The sequence below is a fragment of the Monodon monoceros genome, unplaced genomic scaffold (genome assembly GCF_005190385.1).
Source record: "Monodon monoceros isolate NGI ecotype Baffin Bay Population unplaced genomic scaffold, NGI_Narwhal_1 Super_Scaffold_7, whole genome shotgun sequence".
Classification (NCBI taxonomy): domain Eukaryota; kingdom Metazoa; phylum Chordata; class Mammalia; order Artiodactyla; family Monodontidae; genus Monodon; species Monodon monoceros.
Genome location: NW_021703784.1, coordinates 94,023,373 through 94,048,557, shown reverse-complemented (window position 1 = coordinate 94,048,557; position 25,185 = coordinate 94,023,373). Strand labels below are relative to the sequence as shown.

The following is a 25,185-nucleotide window of genomic DNA, read 5'->3' as shown; positions in this document are numbered from 1 at the left end:
TGTTTTCAAGGTTCATCCATACTGTAGCATATATCAACTCTACAGGTTTTTTTTTTTGCGGTACGCGGGCCTCTCACGGCCATGGCCTCTTACGCTGTGGAGCACAGTCTCCGGACATGCAGGCTCAGTGGCCATGGCCCACGGGCCCAGCCGCTCCGTGGCATGTGGGATCCTCCCGGACTGGGGCACGAACCCACGTCCCCTGCATAAGCAGGTGGACTGTCAACCACTGCGCCACCAGGGAAGCCCTACAGTCTTTTATTGCTAAACAGTATTCCATCGTATGGATATACAACATTTTATTTACCCATTCATAAGTTCTTTGTTTTTTCTTTGGCTGTGTCACGCAGCATATGGAATCTTAGTTCTCCAACCAGGGATCCCGCGACCCCTTCATTGGAAGCACGGAGTCTTAACCACTGGACCACCAGGGAAGTCCCTTCCCATTCATAAGTTGATGGGCATTTGCATTGTTTCTGCTTTGGGGCTATTGTGAATAATGCTACTATGAACTTTCACGTACAAACTTTTGTGTGAACACATGTGTATACCTAGAAGTAGAATTGCTGGGTCTTATGGTGACTCTGTGTTTAACTTTTTGAGAAACTGACAAACTGTTTTCTAAAGTGGCTGTACCATTTTATCTTTGCACTAGCAGTGCAGGAGAGTTCCAGTTTCTCTACTTCCTTGCCAACACTTGTTATTTAAATATTCAAACAGGGCAAAGGGAAATATTTTTGGTCAAAAGTGTCTGAAGTCCCAGACATCTGCCATCATCACATTAATATCTTTAAATTGTTTTTCACAGTTCCTTCCATTCTTCCACTTAAAAATCTACAAATTCTTTAAATCTCTCAAGTTCTGGTGTGTGTGTGTGTGTATGTGTGTACACGAGGGTTGTAATTTTTTTTGTGGGCAACTCTAGTAGGAACTCTGAATTAGTATGGTCATTTTATTATGTATTTCAGGATGTATGCTCAGTACTATATGCAGATAACCATAGGAGAAGGAGAATATAGAAATTATATTTTTCAATTCATAAACTTCATGTGGTAACATTGCTTGTTAATATTTTAAAACACTGAGTGGTTTTTTTTCTGTCTTAGCTGTCAGCTACATTAATTGATAACAATTAAAGGATAAAAATTATTTTGTTTCTTGGTTTAAAGTTTGATTTTAGTTTGGTCATGTTCTCAGCTGTTACATCTTCAGGCTGCTATAAAAATAAGTAAATAAATAAATGTCTTTGGGCAATTCCCTGGCGGTCCAGTGGTTAGGACTTGGCACTTTCACTGCCGAGGGCCTGGTTCAATCTCTGGTCAGGGAAGTAAGATCCCAGAAGCCGCGTGGCACGCCCCACCCCTGCCAAAAAAAATGTCTTTGGCTTACTCATAACTTTCTGATACTTATCCTTGTTCAGGTGATGCAAATGAAGCTTCACATAGTTGCTTTAATTGCCCAGAAGGGAAATTTTTCCAAAACTTCAGCTCAGATCGTCTTAGATGGCCTTGTAGACAAGATTGGAGATGTGAAATGTGGGAACAATGCAAAAGAAGCTATGACAGCAATAGCAGAAGCTTGTATGTTGCCATGGACAGCTGAACAGGTTAGTGACACAGAGCTCTCTTTCCTCAAGTTTTCCCAGTTTTTTCCCAAATTTTAATTTAAAGTTATTAGTTAAACTTTAGTTCTTTTCTTCTCAAGTAAAATCTTTTTTGATACTGTTTTACTTTTACCTTTAGTTTGCACTGTTGCCTGATAATTAAAATTGTCTTAGTCAAGAATATTCTATTAAGAATGAAAGTAATTTTCTCTTAAGACATTATCATCCAGAGTGACCACTAATGAAAAGTTGTAAACAGTCCAGATTGCCTTTTAAAAAAATTTTTTTTATTGAAGTATTAGTTGATGTACAATACTGTGAGAATGCTTTTAATGCTTCTGTCACTTACCTCATTTTCTCGTGTAAATTAAATATTTCATTCCTAAGGCATTCTTGCAGTTGTGTTAGCATCAGGAAAACCACGCTTAATCTACTACTGCCTTAATGTCAAGCTATATTTCTGTGAGAAATATGAGAGAAAACACAGATCTATTTTGGTTTTTTGTATGTTTGTTTTTCCACTCCAGGTTATGTCAATGGCTTTCTTACAGAAGAATCCCAAGAATCAGTCAGAAACTCTGAATTGGCTATCAAATGCAATAAAAGAATTTGGTTTTTCTGGGTAAGTCAGAAAGAAATCAAGTGCATGTTTTGCCAGTCTCTAACTGGTGGTTATATTTGTTGTAGCTATTGCTGCTTATTTCTGAGAAGCCAGAGCTGGATTGTCTATAATTTATATTAAACAAGACTACCTTTGTTCCTGAAAAGCCTATATTGGCTTGTGCTTCTGCATTTTGATATCCACTAATACTTAGAGTTCTCTAAGTTATTTTTCCTCAAGTATTTGTAACTGTCCCACAGAAAAGCCAGTTCCAAGGATTTCTAGTCAAATACATTTGGAAAATACTATATAAAATCACACTTGTTTAGAGATCTATAGTGCACGTTGGAAAATTAAAGGCTCTCAGAAGTCCTGCAGTTGAGACACTTGTTTAACCCACTCTTTCCCAAAGTTATTTGTCTATTGATTACATTTGTTTACAGTAGTCCCCTGCTTATCTGTGGTTTCACCTTCCACAGTTTCAGTTACCCACAGTCAACTGCAGTCAAAAAATATTAAATGGAAAATTTCAGAAATAAACAATTTATAAGTTTTAAACTGTGGGCCGTTCTGAGTAGCATGATGAGATCTCACTCTGTCCTGCCTGGGATATGAATCATTCCTTTGTCCAGTGTATCCCACCCATCAGTCACTTAGTAGCTGCCTCAGTTACAGATTGATCCTTGTGGTATTGCAGTGCTGCTGTTCAAGAAACCCTTATTTTACTTAATAATGGCCCCATGGGACTTCCCTGGCTGTCCAGTGGTTGGGACTTTGCCTTCCAAGGCAGGGGGAGCGGGTTCGATCCCTGGTCAGGGAGCTAAGATCCCACATGCCTCGCAGCCAAAAAACCAAAACATAAAACAGAAGCAATATTGTAAGAAATTAAATAAAGACTTTAAAAATGGTCCACATCAAAAAAGTCATAAAAAAAAAAATTGCCCCAAAGTGCAAGAGTAGAGATGCTGGCAATTTGGATATGCTAAAAAGAAGCTGTAAAGTGCTTCCTTTAAACGAAAAAGTGAAAGTTCTCAACTCAGTAAGGAAAGAAAAAACTGGCATGCTGAGGTTGCTAAGATCTACAGTAAGAATCTTCTATCCATAAATTGTGAAGGAAAAAGAAATTCGTGAGTTTCACTGTTGCACCTCAAACTGCAAACATTGTAAGTGCTTAGTTAAGATGGAAAAGGCATTGAATTTTTGGGTGGAAGACATAAACGGAAAGAAAACCTGACTGATGGCAATGTGTTCCACCCAAAAGCGTGCAGCCTATGAAGATTTCAGTAAGGGATCCCCTGAAACAAGTGACACCAAGCCATTTGCTGCAAGTAAGGATGGCTACACAGATTCAGAAACAGGTTGGGACTGAAAAATGTAAAAATTACAGGAGAGGCTGCGTTTGCCAGTGAAGCAGCCTCTGCATTTCTGGTAGAGTTGAAAAACTTGATTAAGGAGAAAGAGCACACTCACATAACTTTTATTACCATATATTGTTATAATTGTTCTGTTATTAGTTATTATTACTAATCTCTTACTGTGTCTAATTTATAAATTAAACTTTATCATAGTTCCATAGGTATAGGAAAAAAATAGTATATGTAGTACTATCCAAGGTTTCAGGAATCCACTGGGGGGTCTTGGAAAGTATCCCTCCCAGATAAGGGGGAACTATTGTATTTTATTTAACAAAATTTTATAGACTTACTTTATGCCTGGCACTTTCTAAATAATAACTCATTTGATTTAATCATCATTAAAAACCATGTGAGGTATTGTTCTCTCCTTTTATAGATGAGGAAACTAGGGCACAGAAAGCTTAAGTGATCTGCCCAAGTCACAGAAAGTGGCAAAGCCAAGATTTTTTTTTTCATAAAGCTATTTCATTTATTTATTTTTGGCTGTATTGGGTCTTCGTTGCTGTGCGCAGGCTTTCTCTAGTTGTGGCGAGCAGGGGCTACTCTTCGTTGCGGTGCACGGGCCTCTCGTTGCGGTGGCTACTCTTGTTGCGGAGCACGGGCTCTAGGCGCGCGGGCTTCAGTAGTTGTGGCACGCAGGCTCAGTAGTTGTGGCTCGCGGGCTCTAGAGCTCAGGCTCAGTAGTTGTGGTGCACAGGCTTAGTTGCTGCGCAGCATGTGGGATCTTCCTGGACCAGGGCTTGAACCTGTGTCCCTTGCATTGGCAGGCAGGTTCTTAACCACTGCGTCAGGAAGTGGTTAGGGAAGTCCTGGGAGAAAAACATTCTAGACGAAGGGAACAGCAAGTGCAAAAGCCCTGTGGCAGGAGCACACGTGATATATTTTAAAATAGCAAGGAGTAATTGTTCTTCAGAATGCAGTTGGAGTAGAAGAGTGAGTAGGGAGTGGTAGGAGATAAAGATTGAAGAAAGAACAGGGGCCCAGGTTGTGTAGGGCCTGAAAGTTTTGAATAAATTGGAAACCATTAGATAGTTTTGAGCAGAATAATACGAGGATTATTCAGTCAGAACAGATAGTGAAGATCAAGGGCAGAAGCAGGGAGACTAATTAGAAGGCTACTGAAATAATCCTGTCAAGAAATTATATGGCTTGGAAGTATTATGACTCAGAATATATTTTGAAGGTAGAACTAAGCAGGATATTGAACTTAAGAGAGAAGAGGAGTCAAGGGTGACTCTGAGGAGTCAGGGATGACCTGAGCAACTGGAGAATGAAGTGGCTGTTTACTGAGATAGGGAAGACTATGGGAAGAACAGGTTTGGGGGCGGGCTGTGGACAATCAGGAGTTTGGTTTTGACAGATGTAGGATATCTACTAGACATAGAAATGGAAATGTCACAAAGGCAGTCGGACATATGAATCTGGAGTTCAGGAAAGAGATCAACACTGGATTGATCTAATGCATATAGATAGTATTTAAAGCTTACTTTAAATGAGTGTAGAAAGAGAATAGGTGAAACTCAGGACATATCTAAAGGAAGCTGGTTCTAGAGTCTGGCTTTATAAAACTCCATTGAGTATTTTGAGGTTTCACCTGTTTTTCATTCTAAGTATCATTTCTTCTAGATTGAACGTGAAAGCTTTCATTAGCAATGTGAAGACAGCTCTTGCTGCAACAAACCCAGTGAGTACATACCAGCATGTATAGGAAGAGTAGTAAGTACAGCCATCTTTATGGTTCTGTTCTGATCTGAAAAGTTATTTTTGTTCTGCCAGGCTGTGAGGACTTCTGCCATCACCTTGCTTGGCGTGATGTATCTGTACGTTGGTCCCTCTTTGCGAATGTTCTTTGAGGATGAGAAGCCTGCCCTCCTATCCCAGATAGATGCAGAATTTGAGAAGGTAAAGATTCCACAAATGATACAATCCATAGTTGACTTGAGAATGCTTATATTAGTTAAGTTTAAACTTTTAACCCTTTGGAATGAAGAATATGTATGTATTTGCTTTTATATGTATAAGGTATCCCTGGGAAGAATTCATAAGAAATAGATGACTTTGTGAGGAAGAGAACTAGGTAGCTATAGTATAGGATGGGACATTTTCTCCTTTGTAGCTTTGGAATATTAAACATTTTGAATGTATTACCTATTCCAAAAGTACACTAAATATAACATTAAATTTTTTTTTTTAAGTAAAAAGAAACTTGACCTTCCTTGAATAAACTTTCTAATTGAAATTGCTAAGTTTTGGCAGACTTGCTGTGTATTGTCTTGGGCATACAAGTCAAATGACAGCTTTATGATTGAGAAGTCATATTCTAATAGGTTTGTATAAAGATATCTTTTGTCACATAGTCTCAAAATTGGAATCTAAGTAGGAATTAAAATATGTGCTGTGTGAATATTAAGTATTATGAAGGAATATGAAAGTTTGACACAGGTACCATTCTCTAACCAGTTTGCTCTCATATTCTTCATCAAGTTCATTAGCCTCACTGACTTATTTGTGTGTAGATGCAGGGACAGAACCCACCTGCTCCAACCAGAGGGATTTCCAAACACAGTACAAGTGGTACAGATGAAGGAGAAGATGGAGACGAACCAGATGATGGGAGCAATGATGTTGTGGATCTTTTGCCAAGGACAGAAATCAGGTTTGTTGCTAATGATTTATTCGATGTATTATACTTAGTTCTTAATGGTGTCTTCTGTTTCTCAGTCAAGGTACTTCTGTGACATCATTGTTCTTTTAGGCATCTGGAATTAAGGATTCTGTCTTTTTTTTTCAGTGATAAAATCACTTCAGAGTTGGTGTCTAAGATTGGTGACAAGAATTGGAAGATCAGGAAAGAAGGCCTAGATGAAGTGGCAGGTATTATCAATGAAGCAAAATTTATCCAGCCAAACATAGGTGAACTTCCAACTGCCTTGAAGGGTCGACTCAACGATTCAAATAAAATCTTGGTACGTAGAATATATGCCTGTTTTTTTCTCTCCCCTCTCTGCCCCTGCAAGGTGATCCTTTTCAGTAACCTTCACCAGCAAAAACAAAAAGGAGTTAGTCACTCTATTGCTTTGAACTAGAAATAGCTTCCTTTAATTTCTTAAGTGTGCCTCAGGATATGTTGGTAGATGGCAAGTTTATTAATCAAATTTTCATGAATCTCAGATTTGCTGTTTACAGGGCTCTGATATTAAGTATTTTTGTATAAAACTGCTTGTAATACCCATAAACAAGTTAATTTCTAATTTTTAAATTTGGATTTTTATGTGAGATTTTTCTTAAACTAGGCTTTACCTTACTTTAAAATTATAAAGCATTGTAATCTCTAGTCTAAAATTCTAATACTCCAATTTTATGAACTGATGATAAAATGAGACACCATCACCCAAAAATTATTCATAAGCTGATTAGTATCATAATGAGCTGATTTTTTTAAAGTAGGCCAGAAACTTCCTACTGCATTGACTGTATAGCAGCAAACTTGCAAAACTTTGAGCACACCTTGCAATGGTTTGAACATAAGGTGTTGGCTTTTCCCACCCAGGTGCAGCAGACGTTGAATATCCTCCAGCAGTTGGCAGTAGCCATGGGCCCAAACATCAAGCAACATGTGAAGAACTTAGGCATCTCTATCATCACAGTGCTTGGAGACAGCAAGGTAAACCTGACTCTTTTTACCACAGCTGTGTTCTGGAATAGGCCAGCCACATGACTGGGCTAAGAATAATCCTTTTTTTTTTTTTTTTTTTTAATGTATTTATTTATTTGTTTTTATTTTTGGCTGTGTTGGGTCGTTGTTGCTGTGCACGGGCTTTCTCTAGTTGTGGCGAGCAGGGGCTACTCTTCGTCATGGTGCACAGGCTTCTCATTGCAGTGGCTTCTTGTTGCAGAGCACAGGCTCTAGGTGCACGGGCTTCAGTAGTTGTGGTGCGTGGGCTCAGTAGTTGTGGCTTGCAGGCTCTTGAGCGCAGGCTCAATAGTTGTGGCGCACGGGCGTAGTTGCTCCGCGGCATGTGGGATCTTCCTGGGCCAGGGCTCGAACCCGTGTCCCTTGCATTGGCAGGCAGATTCTTAACTACTGCGCCTCCAGGGAAGCCCCAATCCTTTTCTTACATGTAAGAGTGCATGTAAACAGTTTATAAACTTTGTTAGAGAAGAGAATATTAGGAGGAAAATAGTAAAAATTTTTACCTCCCAGGCATTATTAAGGTGATCAGATATCTCACTTACTAGCTTTGTGACCCTTAGATAAGTTGTTTATCTTCTTTGAGTTTCAGTTTTTTATCTATGAAATTTAATTCTTACAGAATTAAATAAGCAACTGTACATAAAGTACCTGCACCTGTCTCATACAGTATGTACTCAAAAAATGGTTGCTATTATGATTATGATATCATTGTTTAAGGTGTTGGTATAAAGAGTGAATAAACATATAAATTTTGGATCATGTATTTTATTTTCTACCTGTTCCCTCAACTACTAGAGTAGGATCTTCTGGTACTTCAGTAAGATATTTGCAGTTTCACAGTCCTGGAATTTGTCACATTGAAAGTTGCAAGCTCTTATGTTTATCCTTAATTGAATATTCAAATGTCTCTCTATTTTTGTGTAATTCATTTAATTTGAGGAATTGGACTATTTAAGTATTTTTCACGTCAGTAAGTCGTTCTCATTCTATGAATGCAAATTAATATAAAAACAAAAATGTTCAATCAAATTGTTAATTTCAGTCTAACTATTAAGAGTTCTCTAACAGGTAGAATTACATTCTTTAGCAGATAACCAGGGACATAAGAGTCCCCAGAAGTTCAGGAAACAAAACCTAAGAGTTTGTTCCCCTAACATGATATTTTATGCCCAGGTCACTGTTTTCCCTAATTAACTGAGTATAGGATCTTTACAATTTGGAGTTTTATGTTTCTAATTTACTTTGGAGTTTTAGTACAACATGGATCTACATTCTGTTTCAAAGAAGATGAAGTATGTTCCAAGTATGTTCATGTGGACTTTAGAGAAACCTCCATTGTTCGTGTTCATAAAGTAACAGGCTTTTCACTCCCTACCTCCAAACCATAGCAGTGTTACCTTTACTGATTCTGTCTTCCATTCAGAACAATGTTCGAGCTGCGGCCCTAGCAACAGTGAATGCTTGGGCAGAACAGACTGGCATGAAGGAATGGCTGGAGGGGGAAGATCTTTCTGAAGAGCTCAAAAAGGAGAATCCTTTCTTGAGGCAAGAGGTTAGTACCACAAATATGATTTGCTTTACTCATGTCTTTTACCTTCATAGAGGCTTGGACCTACCTAATAAATATACATGAATGGATAGAATGAGTTCCATTATAAGATCGCTAATAATATGAAACCAAATTCCTGGAGCTTTTTTATTCATGTGCTTCCTTTTCTTTTTTCCTTTCATGTGCTTTTTTAACAATAAAACTTTTTAAAGGACTAGCCTTTTTGTGAAGTTTTCTCTTTGCTTGAACTCTTAAATGGTAAAGTAAGAGGTTTTAATCATGACATAAAAATAGTTCAACATTCAAAAGTCTATCAGTGTCACCCATCATACCAACAGGCTAAAGAAAAGTCATATAATCCTACCAGTTGACAAAAAAAAAGGATTTGAGAAAATCCAACATCTATTCGTGATAAAAGCTGTCAGTAAGTTAGTAATAGAAGAGAATTACTCAAGTTAAATAAAAAAGCATCTGCAAAAAACCTCTGTAAATGATAATATTCTTAGTGGTTAAAGACTGAATGCTTTCCCCCTAAGATCAGGAACAAAGCAAGAATGTCCACTTTCACTACTGTTACTCTGCATAGAACTGGAAGTTCTAGTCACTGCAGTAAGGCAAGAAAAAGAAATGAAAGGCATACAGTTGGAAAAAGAATAAATAAAACTATCCGTAATTGCAGATAACATGACTGTTTACAAAGAAAATTCCAGGAAATCTACAAGTAAACTCCTAGAACTAATAAATGAGTTCAGTAAGATTGCAGGATACAAAATAAACACAATCACATTTGATAAAAGTCAATCACATTTCTTTATAATACATTGAACATATGGAAACCGAAGTTACAAACACAGTACAGTTTACAGTCACTCCAAAGAAAATGAAATCCTTAGCTATACACTTAACAAAACAAATACAAAATATGTCTACTGAAAATTACAAAAATGCTGATGAAGCATTCAAGGAAGACCCAAATAGATGTAGAGACATGCCATGTTTGTGGATTGGAAGATTTAACATAGTAGAAATTAGAAATGTCAGTTCTGTACATTTAATGTATACATAATTGATGTATGCATTTAACGTAATTCTTATCAAAATTCAAGAAAGTTTTTTTTATAGACAAAGTCAAGGTTATTTTAAAATTTATATTCTAGCTAAAACAATCTTGACAAAGGGAAAAAAATGGAAAGAACCTCTCTACCATATATTAGGGCTTACTAAGTTAAATTGCTAACATAATCAAGACACTGTGGGGAATTCCCTGGCGGTCCAGTGTTTAGGACTCCATGCTTTCACTGCCAAGGGCTCAGGTTCAATCCCTGGTTGGGGAACTAAGATCTCCCCAGGCAAGCTGTGTGGCAAAAAAAAAAAAAAAAAAGACACTGTGATAGCAAGAGGTAGGAGGAAGAGGATAGACACAGATAGGTGGAGCTGAAGAGGAAACCCAGAAATAGACCCACACAAATATGAGCAACTAATTTTCGACGGTGTTTCCAAAGTAATTCAGTGGAGGAAGTGTGGCCTTTTCACCAGATGATGCTGGAGCAGTTGACATCCAGAGACAAAAAAAATAAACCTTACCTAAACCTCACATCTTACACCAGAATTAACTCAAAATGGATTATGGGCTTAAATGTAGAACATAACACTATAGAACTTTTAAAGATAACATAGGAGAAAACCTTCAGGATATAGAAATTCTTCAGGCAAAGAATTCATAGACTAGACACCAAAACCACAATTCATCAAAGAAAAATTTGATAAATTGGACCTCATCAAAATTAAGAACTCTTACTCTGCAAAAGACCATGTGAAGAAGATGAGAAGACAGGCTGGAGTGGGAGAAAATATTTGCAACCTCTGTGTCTGATAACGGACTATCATCGAGAATATATATATATATATATATATATATATATAAAGAACTCTCAAAACTCAACAGTTAAAAATCTAATTACAAAATAGGCAAAAGACATGAACAGACATTTCACTGAAGAGGATATACAGATGGCAAATAAGCCCATGAAAGGTGTTCAACATTATTGGCCTTCAAGGAAATGCAAATTAAAACTGCAATGAGATATCACAGACAACTATCAGAATTACTAAAATAAAAAATTGTGATAACACCAAATTCTGGCAAGAATGTGGAAAAACTTGAACACTCTCCTGGTGGGAATGTAAAATGGTATAGCCACTCCAGAAAACAGTTGGGCAGTTTCTTACGAGACTATACGTGTAGTTACTATATGACCCAGCAAGTCTTGGGCATTTATTCCAGAAAAATGAAAATTTATGTTTACACAAAAGCCTATATACAAATGTTCATAGCAGCTGATTCATAATAGCCAAAATCTGGAAATAGCCCAGATGTCTTTCAACAGGTGAATGCTTAAACTGTTGTATATCCATATGTGTAATACTATTTAGCAGTAAAAGAAACAAATTATTGATACATGCAACAAGTTAGATAAATCGCAGAGGAATTGTGCTGACAGTTCCAATTCCAAACAGTTACATACTATATGATTCTATTTATATGAGTTTGAAATCTCATATTTTAGAAATGGATAAACAGATTAGTGGTTACCAGGGATTAGGGAGTAGGAGGAGGGATGTGAATGTGGTTATAAAAGAGGCAACACATGGGATCCTTGGGATGGAGCTGTTCAAAATCTTGACTGCGGGAATACACTAACACATGAACAAATTGTAGAGAAAGCAATATAGACACACAAATGAGACAGAATCAGACTGGGGCAATCTGAGTATGATCAGTGGATTGTATCAATGTCCATATCCTGGTTGTTTATACTATAGTATAGTTTCATAAAGTGCTACTGTTGGAGGAAACGGAGGAGAGTGCCTGGGATCTCTCTGTATCATTTCTTGTAACTGCACGTGAATATATAATCATCTCAATAAATATCTCAACTAAAAAATAAATGCAGGGCTTCCCTCGTGGTGCAGTGGTTAAGAATCCACCTGCCAATGCAGGAGACACGGGTTCGAGCCCTGGCCCGGAAAGATCCCACATGCTGCAGAGCAACTAAGCCCGCGTGCCACAACTACTGAGCCTGCGCTCTAGAACCCATGAGCCACAACTACTGAAGCCTGCATGCCACGACTACTGAAGCCCATGCACCTAAAGCCTGCGAGCCACAACTACTGAAACCCGCACGCCACAACTACTGAAGCCCATGCACCTAGAGCCTGTGCTCCGCAACAAGAGAAACCACTGCAATGAGAAGTCAGCGCACCACAACGAAGAGTAGCCCCTGCTCACCACAACTAGAGAAAGCCCATGCGTAGTAAATGAAGATCCAACACAGCCAAAAATGAATAAATAAATTTAGTTTAAAAAATTAATTTTAAAAATAAATAAATACAGATTTCCCTGGCATCCAGTCGTTAGGACTCTGCTTTCACTACCGTGGCTGCAGTTTGATCCCTGGTCAGGGAACTAAGATCCCACAAGCCACACGGCATGGCTGAAAAACAAACAAAAAATAAAACGAATATTTTAGAGATATAGAGAAAAACTGTCTATGTAAGGCAGAAAGCAGAAGTCCTGGTAGAACTTGTCATCTTCTAATCAAATAAATATTTTGCATCTTCTCTAGCTGAATAGTTCTTAGAATTAAAAAAGAAGTGAAAGTTTAAGATGCATTAAGAACTATTAAAGCTTTATAACTTAATGCTCAAACGTGGTCCAAAAAACTGTGTCCTTATCTTAGCTGATTATCTTCATTGCATGTTTATCATTTCATTGGACAATGGAAATGACTGATTTCACACTGGAAAGTTGTAGTGTGAGAACTAATTCAGTGTTTGGTACTGATAAAATCATTAAGCTGAAGATCATAAATAATGACAGTTTTCTATGTGCAGTGTGTAACTGGTCTTCATTTCTTTTGGCAGCTTCTGGGCTGGCTGGCTGAGAAACTACCGACTCTCCGTTCCACCCCCACAGACCTTATCCTTTGTGTTCCCCACCTCTACTCCTGCCTAGAGGATCGCAACGGAGATGTGCGAAAGAAGGCCCAAGATGCCTTGCCATTCTTCATGATGCATTTAGGATATGAGAAAATGGCCAAGGCTACTGGGAAACTAAAAGTACTACTACTTGTTGCTGCTGTTAAAAGCCATTTAGAAAAATATTGAACATGAATTTATATAGGCAAAAGATCATATTAACCTCCTATGAGTTTCAACTTGAAATCCCAGTGAGAGCAGAAATAAAATGTTTAGTAGTGTAGAACTTCTAAAGAATCTGCTGTCTTTGCAGGGATGAAAATTGTGACCTTCTAGAATGGCAGCTAATTTACTGTGACTTCATAATGTGTTACTTCTCTTGCACTATGTGCTGCCTCCCTTACTTCATTGGTATTTCAAAACTAGGAGCTCAAGGATTTGACAGCAGGTCTGTTAGTAAGCATAGCATGAGTATATCGTTTATGTGGCCTCTCACCTCTGTTATATTGTCTCCCTAGCCAACTTCTAAAGATCAGGTGTTGGCCATGTTAGAGAAAGCCAAAGCTAACATGCCAGCGAAGCCCGCTGCACCTGCTAAAGCAACTTCCAAATCCGTGGGAGGATCAGCTCCAGCCAAATTCCAGCCTGCCTCAGGTAACTCTTATTTTGAGAGGGTTAAAGGGGAAGGAAATAGTCAAGGGAACTCTTAAAGAAATAGAAACCTTCATTTTTTAATCACATTTCCTCATGGCTTAGATCCCAAATCCTCCCTCCATCTCCTTACCCTCCTTTCATAAACATTTGTCAAGTTACCTGGTTTTATGCCAGGAACTGTGCTGAGGGTTTAAGGATGAATGATTTGATTTCCAACTCCAAAAAGGAGTTTTGGAGTATCACAATGAAATACTCCAGAAAGCAAGTGCTCAATCTTACTTTTAAGGTTTCCACAACTATTTTCTGCTATTGGATATTACAGTTAGAAGGAGAATTGGGACCATCTAGCTTAACCCTCTTTATTAACAGGTAAGGAACACCAAAGGTTAAGTGACTTGCACAAGGCCAAACAGCCAGCCAGTGGCTGAACCAGCAGAGACCTCTGCTTAACTCATTCATAAATGAGTTCCCCTTCCACTACACTTGGCTGTTTGCTGATCCATTCTAATATTTACTAAACTTCTTCAAGGGAAATTTCTTGATTTCTTCATCCTAATGTTAAAATTCCAAAATGTACAAATAGAACACTGATCTGTAACTGCTGCTCTTCTAGACTTATTGCTTAAACAAAATAATAATATTCTGTTTAGTGGGGTAGAAATTATTGTTGCTATAAAGTGAGAAATTTTACATGTGTTAAATTGTTGGTATCAAAGTATATATTCAGTTATACCATTTATTGGGATCTTGCTATATGGTTTACTATAGTATCAAAGGTGATAGACTCTTCCCTTAAGGAAGTATCAGTCTAACATAAAGGTTTTTTAACTGCTATTTAGAAAATGGTTTTAAACTGCAGTTTAAATGTTGATAAAGGAGATGTAGATTTTCTGAATTAATTTCATGAGGAAATCGGGGAGAAGAAAGATTAGGAAAAAAAATCTAACTGAAAGTACTTTAAAAATGGATACATTTGTTTAAAAAACACTTTTCAAAAAAATAAAATAAAAATAATTTTTTTAATAGATGTATTTAAAACTACTGGCTTTCTCACCATCATTATATATTTAACCTGCCCAGAATATAGTGATATTAGTTAGAGTTTATGTTTACAGTACATGTTTTTTTTTTTTCAAAGCACCTGTTGAAGATTCTGTTTCTGGCACTGTAGAACCCAAGCCTGATCCAAAAAAGGCCAAAGCTCTAGGAGTTTCCTCTAAAGCAAAGGTATGTTAATTCTGCAACTTAGATGTAGAATTGCTTTTAAGTGTTTTATACACTGAGTCATTCTTTTAGCAAAGATTATATTACATATGAAAGATTATTACTACTCTTGATATTATCTAATTATAAAGTATTTATTTATACAAGTTTCTGTGTCTCACTTTTAATGTTACCTCAAAACAAAGACTCCTATTCTCAAGAGCTACTGCCAGGGTTTCTGACATCCAGGACTTTGAGGGAGATTTTCAGTAGTAGGCAACTTCCTTTACATTTGGCAGAAAGTCATTATATTAGGTGTTCTGATTAGACTAAAAGGAAATATCTTCTGTCCCCACACCAATGGGATTTGATGCATCACCAATCCTTTTAGCATCCATGCAGAGTTGGACAATTTAAAGAAATGTGTTCAAATGCTCAACCTTAAATATCCCCTGGGTGTGTTTTCATTTAATTTTTTTTTTTTTTGCGGTACGCGGGCCTCTCACTGCTGTGGCCTCTCCCGTTGTGGAGCACAGGCTCCGGACGCGCAGGCTCAGCGGCCATGGCTCACGGGCCCAGCCGCTCCGCGGCATGTGGGATCTTCCCAGACCGGGGCACGAACCCGTGTCCCCTGCATCGGCAGGCGGACTCTCAACCACTGCACCACCAGGGAAGCCCTAATTTTTTGAATCATAGCAAAGTGTCATCAGTTTCTATATCAAGATTCAGAGCTTGTCACTGTATTCAAAGAATTGACTGTTTAATACTTACAAAAGGAAAATTGCAAAACTGTGCAATCAGTAGTAAATCTAATAGTAAATATAAATGGAGAAAACTATTTCATTAACTGCATGTAACTGATGAAAGTATGCAGAGTAGGAAATGTTTTATTATCCAGTATATTTATTATTACATCCACATTATGGAAGGGCCACTCTGTGGCCATTCTTCTAAATATTAGTTACTCATTTTCCCTCCCTATGCTTGGGTCCTTCAACTCAGTGAGTTAATTTAAATGAGTAATTATCTTCTGAACTATCCAGTGAAGCTGTTCTTTTCCTGTCCTTCTCCCTCTCCTCCTCCCAAATTTAACAAGCGCTTATTTCAGTATTTTGATCACAAATGCTTTGAAGTATTTTTGACTCTGTTCTTAATGCAACTTTCTTTTCAGTCTTTTGCAGTTTACGAAGCAGTTTCACATAAATGATCTCACATTTGTTTTGACTGAATGACTTAAGTGTTTGAACTAGAAAGAAATGCTGGCCTACTAAAAATAGCAGACTTTTGCTATATTTATAATATAATAATAATAATTCCAGTAATTAAATTCAAATTTTACCTTAAATATATATACCATGTGTTCACAATTTCTTTCCATCTGATACAAAGGTTCTAAATCTTGGATTCTTTTTAAAAGCCACTTAAAAAAAAATCTATCTATTTATTTATTGGCTGCATCGGGTCTTAGTTGAGGCACGCAGGATCTTTCGTTGCAGCATGCGGGCTTCTCTCCAGTTGTGGTGCGCGGGCTCCAGAGCACGTGGGCTCTGTAGTTGTGGCACGCGGGCTTAGTTGCCCCATAGCATGTGGGATCTGAGTTCTCTGACCAGGGATTGAACCGGTGTCCCCTGCATTGCAAGATGGATTCTTAACCACTGGACCACCAGGGAAGTCCCTAAAAGCCACTTTAGTAACTTAAGTATTTAAAATGTTTCTAGGAAATTTCTCTCTAGAAACAGGTTCAAAGGGTCTCCAGTTACAGTAATGTTATAGAGATACATTTTATATACAGAGAAACAGAAAAGTTTTCTCAAGTTATGTGAAATGTGTGCATACCATTCAAAATGTCATTAATATGGAAAGCTATAAACAGTGTTGAAGATTCCAAGAAAGAAAAGAACTATCCATTATATGTCAGTTATATCAATAATTATTTTAAAAGAACTATCCAAGAAACAAAAATAGCCTGTAACCCAGACCAATGATATATAATAGCAGCTTTTCCAACCACATCACATGCCAGCCCAAGGACTAACCAACAGTTACTTAAGAGTGCTATTAGAAACATTTTTAGAAAACCTGTACACAAATATATCAAATGCAAGATTCTATGGTTCATTTGTTTGTTTCATTTGGAATATGATATAGAAAGGTGTCTCTGGTTTATATAGTGCCCTTTTGCTGGGCAGTAACAGCGAATTCCCAAGAAGGAGTAGCCTAAGCTAATCAGTATTCCCTGTACCTTGGTTGTAGACTGCACAAGGAAAGAAAGTGCCAAGCAAAACCAGCTTAAAGGAAGATGAAGACAAATCTGGTCCTATTTTTATTGTTGTTCCAAATGGAAAGGAGCAAAGAATGAAAGATGAGAAAGGATTAAAGGTAAGGAAGAAATAAGAATCTTCAGGAGTTTTTTGCTTGTTTGTTTTAGTTTCGTTTTGTAATCAAGAATAATTTTTCTGTCTGAAATTCATATCATTGTGAAATATCTAATAATTAACTGAATCTTTTGCTTATAAATTATATCTTGTTTCTGTAAGATTATTTTTGGGGGGTTTTTTTGTTTGTTTTTAGAATCAAAGACTGGAAAGTAGTCATTGATTTTTTTATCAACTACACATATGTAATATACTACTCCTTTATTCTTTCTTGTACCTGACCTTAAAAGATAGATTTGGTAACTATATATGGCTAGTTTGATCATTTCGCTTTTTTTTTCTTTTTTAACATCTTTATTGGAGTATAATTTCTTTACAGTGGTGTGTTAGTTTCTGCTTTATAACAAAGTGAATCAGTTATACATATACATATGTTCCCATATCTCTTCCCTCTTGCATCTCCCTCCCTCCCACCCTCCCTATCCCACCCCTCTAGGTGGTCACAAACCACCTAGCTGATCTCCCTGTGCTATGCAGCTGCTTCCCACTAGCTATCTGTTTTACGTTTGGTAGTGTATATATGTCCATGCCACTCTCTCACTTTGTCACAGCTTACCCTTCCCCCTCCCCATATCCTTAAATCCATGCTCTGGTAGGTCTGTGTCTTCATTCCCGTCTTACCCCTAGGTACTTCATGACCTTTTTTTTTTTTTCTTAGATTCCATATATATGTGTTAACATATGGTATTTGTTTTTCTCTTTCTGACTTACTTCACTCTGTATGACAGACTCTAGGTCCATCCCCCTCACTACAAATAACTCAATTTCATTTCTTTTTACGGCTGAGTAATATTCCATTGTATATATGTGCCACATCTTCTTTATCCATATTCCATTGTATATATGTGCCACATCTTCTTTATCCATTCATCTGTCGATGGACACTTAGGTTGCTTCCGTGTCCTGGCTATTGTAAATAGAGCTGCAATGAGCATTTTGGTACATGACTCTTTTTGAATTATGGTTTTCTCAGGGTATATGCCCAGTAGTGGGATTGCTGGGTCGTATGGTAGATCTATGTGTAGTTTTTTAAGGAACCTCCATACTGTTCTCCATAGTGGCTGTAACTATATATGGCTAGTTTGATCATTTCGCTTTTAATGTTGTTTTGGTTTTATTAATCAGTTAAAACTTTTCAAAATATATACATTAGAATTTTTAAAAATTCAAACAATACAAAAAAAGTACAGAAAGTATGAAAAGCATGTCTCCCACTCCAGTCTCCCTACACAGGGAGGATGTTATGACCAGTTATTTTGTGTATTACTCCAGAAATAATAATATTCCATACCTATACAATCATATATATATAAATATATGGCCCTCGTTTTACACAGATGGGAACATGCCATACTCTTTGTTCTGAATCTTACATTTTTCTTTTAATAGTATTTGAAATATATATCTTAAAGATCATTCCATATCTGCAACGCATGTATGCGTTCATTCTGTTTATTGATGCATCATATGTATGTACCTTTCTTTATCCTCAACCCACTATGTTGAACATTTAGGTTACTTCTAATCTTTCACTCTTATAAACTATACTGCCATAGGCATCTTTGAATATAGGTTTTGTGCACATATGTAAGTATATTTATATTAAACTCCTAGAATAATATGTACATTTAAAATTTTGATAGAAATTTCAAATTTGCCCTTTATTAAAATTGTACCAACAGTATCCACCATGTTATACAATAATAGATCATTGATTTTTCTAGTAAGAATTGCTGAAAATTCTATTCCTAGAAGATTTTCAGAGTTAAGCTTCCAGAAGTATGACAGACAGATTGAGAGTACATTTTGCATTCATACTTAATTATACATTAATCTTGGTGAATTTAAAAATATCCTATTAAACTGATTCCTGCAGCTGCTTTAAATAGAGTTCTCTACCACATTTCAGTTGAACACCTTACAGCTCCTTTTCACTGTTTTTTTTTCAGGTGCTGAAGTGGAATTTTACTACTCCGCGGGATGAATACATTGAGCAACTAAAAACTCAGATGTCTAGCTGTGTGGCTAAATGGTTACAAGATGAGATGTTTCACTCAGACTTTCAGCATCACAACAAAGCCCTTGCTGTCATGGTTGATGTAAGTTTGCAACAAAATAAATATGCATGAATCTCAGGCATGAAAATACTGAGCCCTGTGAAATCATCGGAAGTTTGCATGAATTGAGAAGGAACTGGAATACACCATGTTCTCTGTTTTTAGAGCTTTCTTATTATCTGATAAAATAAATGACTATATGTCTATAATTTGGGGTCTTAAATGGAGGCTTAAAAATCTATCATTTTCTTTTTGCACTGCAGTAAAATTTGAGAGTTACTTGCCTAATAGAACTTAAATTTTTATAGTCTAATTTGTGAGGGTTTTGTATTGTTTTGTTTCAAGCACTTGGAGAGTGAAAAAGAGGGTGTCATTGGTTGCCTGGATCTTATCTTAAAGTGGCTTACCCTGCGGTTTTTTGACACCAATACAAGCGTCCTAATGAAAGCCCTAGAATATTTAAAATTGCTCTTCACCCTGCTGAGTGAGGAGGAGTATCATCTTACTGAGAATGAAGCATCTTCCTTCATCCCCTATCTCATCCTCAAGGTAATGTGTTGTTCTCACTTTGGAAGATTACTCAAGTTCCCAGCTACTTCAGTTCCTGTACTTTTATTCCCTCTCCCCTCTTCATTTATTGTATGATGTATTTGAAATATATATCTTAATATATATCTTAAAGATCATTCCATATCTGCACCTTCCACCGCTCATTTTATTCTTTCAAGATGTAGTGACACACAAGGGGGTACCTTTGCTACTCAGAGAATGAATCACTTAATCATTATTTTCCTTGTTGACTAGGTCGGAGAACCAAAGGATGTCATTCGTAAAGATGTCCGTGCCATCCTGAACCGGATGTGCCTTGTCTACCCAGCCAGCAAGATGTTCCCCTTCATCATGGAAGGAACCAAATCCAAAAACTCTAAGCAGAGAGCAGGTAAAGCAACAATTTAAATAGAGCCCTATGTCTGCAACAGTGACCTCTAAAAGAAATAATTTATAGATGAACCAGGAAATTTCTTGATTCTAACCTTCTGATTTGGACTGTGAGAGTGATGAGTTGCACACTGGTGGAGCCACAGTATCAGGTGATACAGGCACTGCTCAGCACCACCCTGGTGACAAAATCAAGTGCACAGGGGCCATCTGACTCACAGGCATCTCTTTCTTCTAGGAGCCCTTGCTATAACACCACTGTTTCATTGTGTATTTTATAGAAGGCAGTAAACAAGGAAGAATTCAAGGCAGAGCCAGAATAAGATTTTAGACCTTCATGTATGCCAGGGAAAATGTATCTAGTAAAGATAGGTCTCTATGCCAAATCTCTGTTGAGTCTCCTTAATCTAGCCTTTCTCTCCCCAGAGTGCCTAGAAGAACTAGGGTGTCTGGTCGAGTCCTATGGCATGAATGTTTGCCAACCAACCCCAGGAAAAGCCTTAAAGGAGATAGCGATTCACATAGGAGACCGCGACAACGCTGTGCGCAATGCTGCCCTCAACACCATCGTTACAGTGTACAATGTACACGGGGATCAGGTGTTCAAACTGATTGGAACTGTGAGTGACTTTTCTCTGAACATTTTCAGCATGTTGTGAATTGCAGGATCACTTAGGTGTCAAGTTTCATGCCATCTCAACTCTAAGTTTTTACCACTTTTTGTTAAAACTCAGCCTATCGATATGTCCTAGAATCCATATAAACCTTTGAGGGTGTCTCTGATTACTGTAGGACATTCAGGCTGTGTTTTACTGGAAATTAGATTTTCTTTTCTGAGCATTCTCCTCATAACAATTTGCTTTAGATGAAAACTATTTTTGAATCAAGAAATCTGAGCTAGTCTGGGATTTAAATTCTGCCTGGCAATCTCCTCAGTAATTTTTAGTGCATTTATTTTCTAGTGAACAAGTACTCACTTGTATATAATGTGGTTTCTGGTACCTGTCAGATCAAAAGGGTCTTGAGCTGCAGCTATGAGCCAGACTCTCCAAGCACAGAAGGTTCTGCTTTTGACTCCTTACTTCCTCTGAGCCAGTCACTACTGTGGCTGGACCTGTTCTTCACTCCAGTTACCTCTTAGTAGCACGTGTATTTACCCTGTGCTTATATATTTTTAGTTGTATTAATCTTATTAAATCCTCACTACAAGGCCAGTGAAGGAAATAAAGCAGATGGGAATTTTACAGACGACCAAAAGTGAAGCTTCTTGCCCATAGTCACACAGCTAGTTAGTGGTAATACCAAAAAATGAGGAAGCTTCATTTAATTCTTGACCTTTTTATTTGTAGTTATTCATAGCCTTTCCTTTTCTGTCCTTTCCTTCTTTCATATGTTCTCTTATATAGCAAGTCAGGTTTTAGCAGTAGTTGATTTTAAAATGATGTAGTGTTTTGAAAGGAAACTTACCCTAACATACGAGGTTCTGTTTGCTTCGACATGAAAATGGATATTAATTCTTGGGTCTTCCATTTAGGTTTTTAATTCTCTTCATATTCTAGTAGAGGGGTGTGCTAATAAATTAAATTCGGTCTCTTTTGACAGCTTTCTGAAAAGGATATGAGCATGCTTGAGGAGAGGATTAAGCGGTCAGCAAAGAGGCCTTCTGCTGCACCAGTAAAACAGGTGGAAGAGAAACCTCAGCGCACACAGAGCATAAGCTCCAATACCAACATGCTACGCAAGGGACCAGCTGAGGACATGTCCTCCAGACTCAAGTATGTGGATGGAGATAGTTGTCTGAGAGCATCTCTGTGGACTTTGCCTTGTGTGCTTAGAGCTTATCCTGTAACATAATCTTGAGTTCTTGTAGCCATTATCATGCATGACACAGTGTCTGCGTAAATGTCTTGTAACCAAATGTTAAATCCTTCAGTCTTCATTGTCTTTGTCTCAAAACCACTTCTAAATAGTCTTGTGCCTTCTTTCACTGCTTTTCCGTGGACAGAATTATGTATCGCACTTATAGGATGTAAGTACTGCCTGCTAATTTCTCATTAGCAGGGCTCTTATATCTTTCTAACTTCTGACTTGGATTCATCCCCTCTGGAGGGCTATTGGTGTAGACTTTATAACCAGGTAGAGGGTGTCCAAGTATCCCATGAATCAAGCCTTCCCTGAAAGTCCACTGGCTAGCAGAAGTGTCAACTCAATGTCATGTGGCTAAAATATGGGCTCACCTTCTTCCTTGTGTTATGTTTGGTTGTGCACAGGTTCCTATTCATCAGATAAGGCTGAGTAAAGTGCATGCAACCCAGAATGGGCTTAGGGACTCAAAAAACTGCCTTCTAAAAAAAAAAAAAACTGCCTTCTACGCAAGATAGCTCTATTTTGGATCATATCATGAGTATAATTTTAACCAATTTGAATTTGGAGACTGTGAATATCTATTGCTTGGATGCAATGCTGGCCTGACCTGAGAGTGAATATTCCTAAAAAGAGGTGATTGACTGTCCCTCAAGTATAAAATTTACTGAACACTGCATGGGATGATGCTTATAATTAGAAAAACGTAAACACTGGTTAAATTGGTAGAAAAGAGCCAGGCAGTCTAGATATTTCTTAAATTTTTGCCCAGAAGTAGTGAGCTTTGAGTCAATATAAATATTCTTTATTATTTACTGCCCCAACTGGAATAGCGTACAAGGTTTGTTGGCTTTAGTGAACTAGAGAGCATACTTACAACTTGGCAGTACTGTAAGTACAAGTCAATCTCTCTTAGGATATTCATGAACCAGTGTTGTTGCCCATTGAAGGCACTTGCTTAGACTCAAGGACTTAAATCATTCAGGGGGGCTGAAACCAGAATTTGAACATCTGTCTTGCAGCTTTGGGGCAGCTGGCAGTGCTTCTCTTGCCCTTTGGTTAAAAAGTCTCTTTTAGTTCAGGAGCCTCCTTTTGCTTCCCTTAGCCAAGCCCGAAGCATGAGTGGGCATCCTGAGGCAGCCCAGATGGTTCGCCGAGAATTCCAGCTGGATCTAGATGAGATTGAGAATGACAATGGTACAGTCCGATGTGAAATGCCAGAACTTGTTCAGCACAAACTGGATGACATTTTTGAACCAGTCCTTATTCCTGAACCCAAGTAAGTTAACCCATTTCATTTAAGTATGAGCATTTCATGATCATCAGAGTGTATATGTTGAAAAGAGCTCTCTGTGCAGTTAGAACTTTTTAGAACAGATTACTCTCTGACTAATAGCAGTTCTTTACTAAAACCTGGATCTAGTGGGGAATTGCATCATTCCAACTCATTGGGATACCTTATAATAAAGATTGAATATTTTCCTTTGCTCCACTCTCTAGGATCCGGGCTGTTTCTCCACACTTTGATGATATGCACAGTAATACAGCATCCACAATCAATTTCATTATCTCCCAAGTAGCCAGTGGTGACATCAACACAAGCATCCAAGCTCTGACACAGGTAATGGGGGTATTACCCATGACAGTCATTCCACTGGTGGCTATAGAGGCTGTAATAGTGATGGTTGCACACTGGTTACAGTATTAAGGGAGGCAGGCAGTGTTCAGTACCTCCCTGATGAAAAAAGTGCACAGGGACCACTGCCAGGCATCACTTGCCTCACAGGATAGAGCTGTGATAGAGCCTTGCTTTTTACAGTTGCATTCTTTCACCAGAGGCTGAAAAACAGCAATTGGTAGGAACCAGCTCTCATGGAACTTTCTTAGATTTTGGTGGGCAGAGACAAACAAAATATCAGTAACTGCTGTGTAAATATAACTCAAATGGGGTGATGGGGGAGAGAGAACTAAGTACTAGTTACTTAGATTGGTGGTCGGGGTTCAAGCAGAGGTCAGCTAGTACAAAAACTCTAGGGTAGGAATGACCTTGGTGTGGTCCAGGAAACAGTACAGGCCCATGTGCCTGGAACGTAGTGGTGAAGAGAGAGAATGGTACATGAGATTTGTGTAGGAATGACCTTGGTGTGGTCCAGGAAACAGTACAGGCCCATGTGCCTGGAACGTAGTGGTGAAGAGAGAGAATGGTACATGAGATTTGAGAGGTGGATAGAGACCAGATCATGTGGCGTTTTAAAAGCACTGAGGGAGGTTATGGATTTTAAGTGTGATGGGAAGCCATTAGAGAATTTTGAGGAAAAAGAAGCTACATGTTTTTAAAAAACCTTTCTCTTCTTCCTCTGCTTCCCTTCCCTAACAGTCTAGTCATAAAGCCAGGAGGAGGGTAAAACAAGGTAGGCACCTACCTTGTAGCAAGGGGGTGAGAGTAGAGAGCCACAGTGGCCCAATGTTAGGGCAGTGGCCCAATGTTAGGGTCTTCAAGCCCAAACATTGTGAGGAGGCTGTCATTCAGGAGGGGTGACACACAGCCGGGAATCAGAGCCAAAGCAGAAAGAGGAAGATGTCCGTGGGGGGAGCCAGTGTGGCATGAGGAGGACATCCATGTGTGTTGGAGGGGAGCAGGGAGGCATGCGGCTGGCTCAGAATAGGGAGTCAGAGCCAAAGCAGAAGATGTGGGCCTGGGGAACAGCTGGTGGCAGAGGTGGGAGATTGGGTACAAACAAAGGGATTGGTCAAATAAATAAATATAATAAGGAAAATGGGAGCCAAGTTTCTTACTGTCAGAGAACGGTGATACAAATATGGAAGGACAAGAAAATAGAAACTCTGGTGTTGGACCGGAATTAGATGTGTCAGTATGAACTCATGGTTTTCAATACACAGATGTAGAAATAAATATCAATGTAAATGTATGTGCGTATGTATATATGCGGTGTATAAATGTATGTTACAGATGATATGCATATATCCCCTAGCTCTTTTCACTGAGAGGACCTGAGAACAGCAACACCCCAACAGCAATGAGCACCCCCAGATCTTGTCTCCTAAATACCACTTTCCTCTAAAAGGAATAACAGGTCCTTAAGAAATGGCAGATTCCAGAGCTGAATCAGGGAAAGTACTGGATGATTCTGGAGTATCTTGTTGTGCTAGACAGCAAGGATAGGCTCAGAGAA

The 25,185-nt window shown here is 38.2% G+C and overlaps 1 protein-coding gene and 2 non-coding genes across 7 annotated transcripts in view; all 3 read left to right on the top strand.

Moving 5' to 3' along the window:
* The window catches only part of CKAP5 (cytoskeleton associated protein 5), a 106,914-nt gene that overhangs the window by 65,921 nt on the left and 15,808 nt on the right, over positions 1 to 25,185 (top strand). For 4 of the 5 annotated variants that reach the window (XM_029207980.1, XM_029207982.1, XM_029207981.1 and 1 more), the window contains 19 exons: positions 1,421 to 1,606; positions 2,131 to 2,225; positions 5,246 to 5,303; positions 5,396 to 5,521; positions 6,136 to 6,275; positions 6,411 to 6,585; positions 7,170 to 7,283; positions 8,737 to 8,865; positions 12,787 to 12,981; positions 13,359 to 13,494; positions 14,633 to 14,721; positions 16,951 to 17,076; positions 19,082 to 19,231; positions 19,535 to 19,738; positions 19,994 to 20,129; positions 20,555 to 20,748; positions 21,731 to 21,903; positions 23,097 to 23,270; positions 23,492 to 23,612. In XM_029207980.1, the coding sequence (XP_029063813.1) occupies positions 1,421 to 1,606; positions 2,131 to 2,225; positions 5,246 to 5,303; positions 5,396 to 5,521; positions 6,136 to 6,275; positions 6,411 to 6,585; positions 7,170 to 7,283; positions 8,737 to 8,865; positions 12,787 to 12,981; positions 13,359 to 13,494; positions 14,633 to 14,721; positions 16,951 to 17,076; positions 19,082 to 19,231; positions 19,535 to 19,738; positions 19,994 to 20,129; positions 20,555 to 20,748; positions 21,731 to 21,903; positions 23,097 to 23,270; positions 23,492 to 23,612 (2,721 nt within the window). The remainder of the gene's footprint in view (positions 1 to 1,420; positions 1,607 to 2,130; positions 2,226 to 5,245; positions 5,304 to 5,395; positions 5,522 to 6,135; positions 6,276 to 6,410; positions 6,586 to 7,169; positions 7,284 to 8,736; positions 8,866 to 12,786; positions 12,982 to 13,358; positions 13,495 to 14,632; positions 14,722 to 16,950; positions 17,077 to 19,081; positions 19,232 to 19,534; positions 19,739 to 19,993; positions 20,130 to 20,554; positions 20,749 to 21,730; positions 21,904 to 23,096; positions 23,271 to 23,491; positions 23,613 to 25,185) is intronic. The other variant, XM_029207984.1, reaches the window with a different exon arrangement.
* Positions 20,238 to 20,348, top strand: LOC114887846. Its single transcript, XR_003791610.1, has one exon. It is a non-coding gene; the product is annotated as a small nucleolar RNA SNORD67 (small nucleolar RNA).
* Positions 23,663 to 23,758, top strand: LOC114887847. The gene has a single exon (XR_003791611.1). It is a non-coding gene; the product is annotated as a small nucleolar RNA SNORD67 (small nucleolar RNA).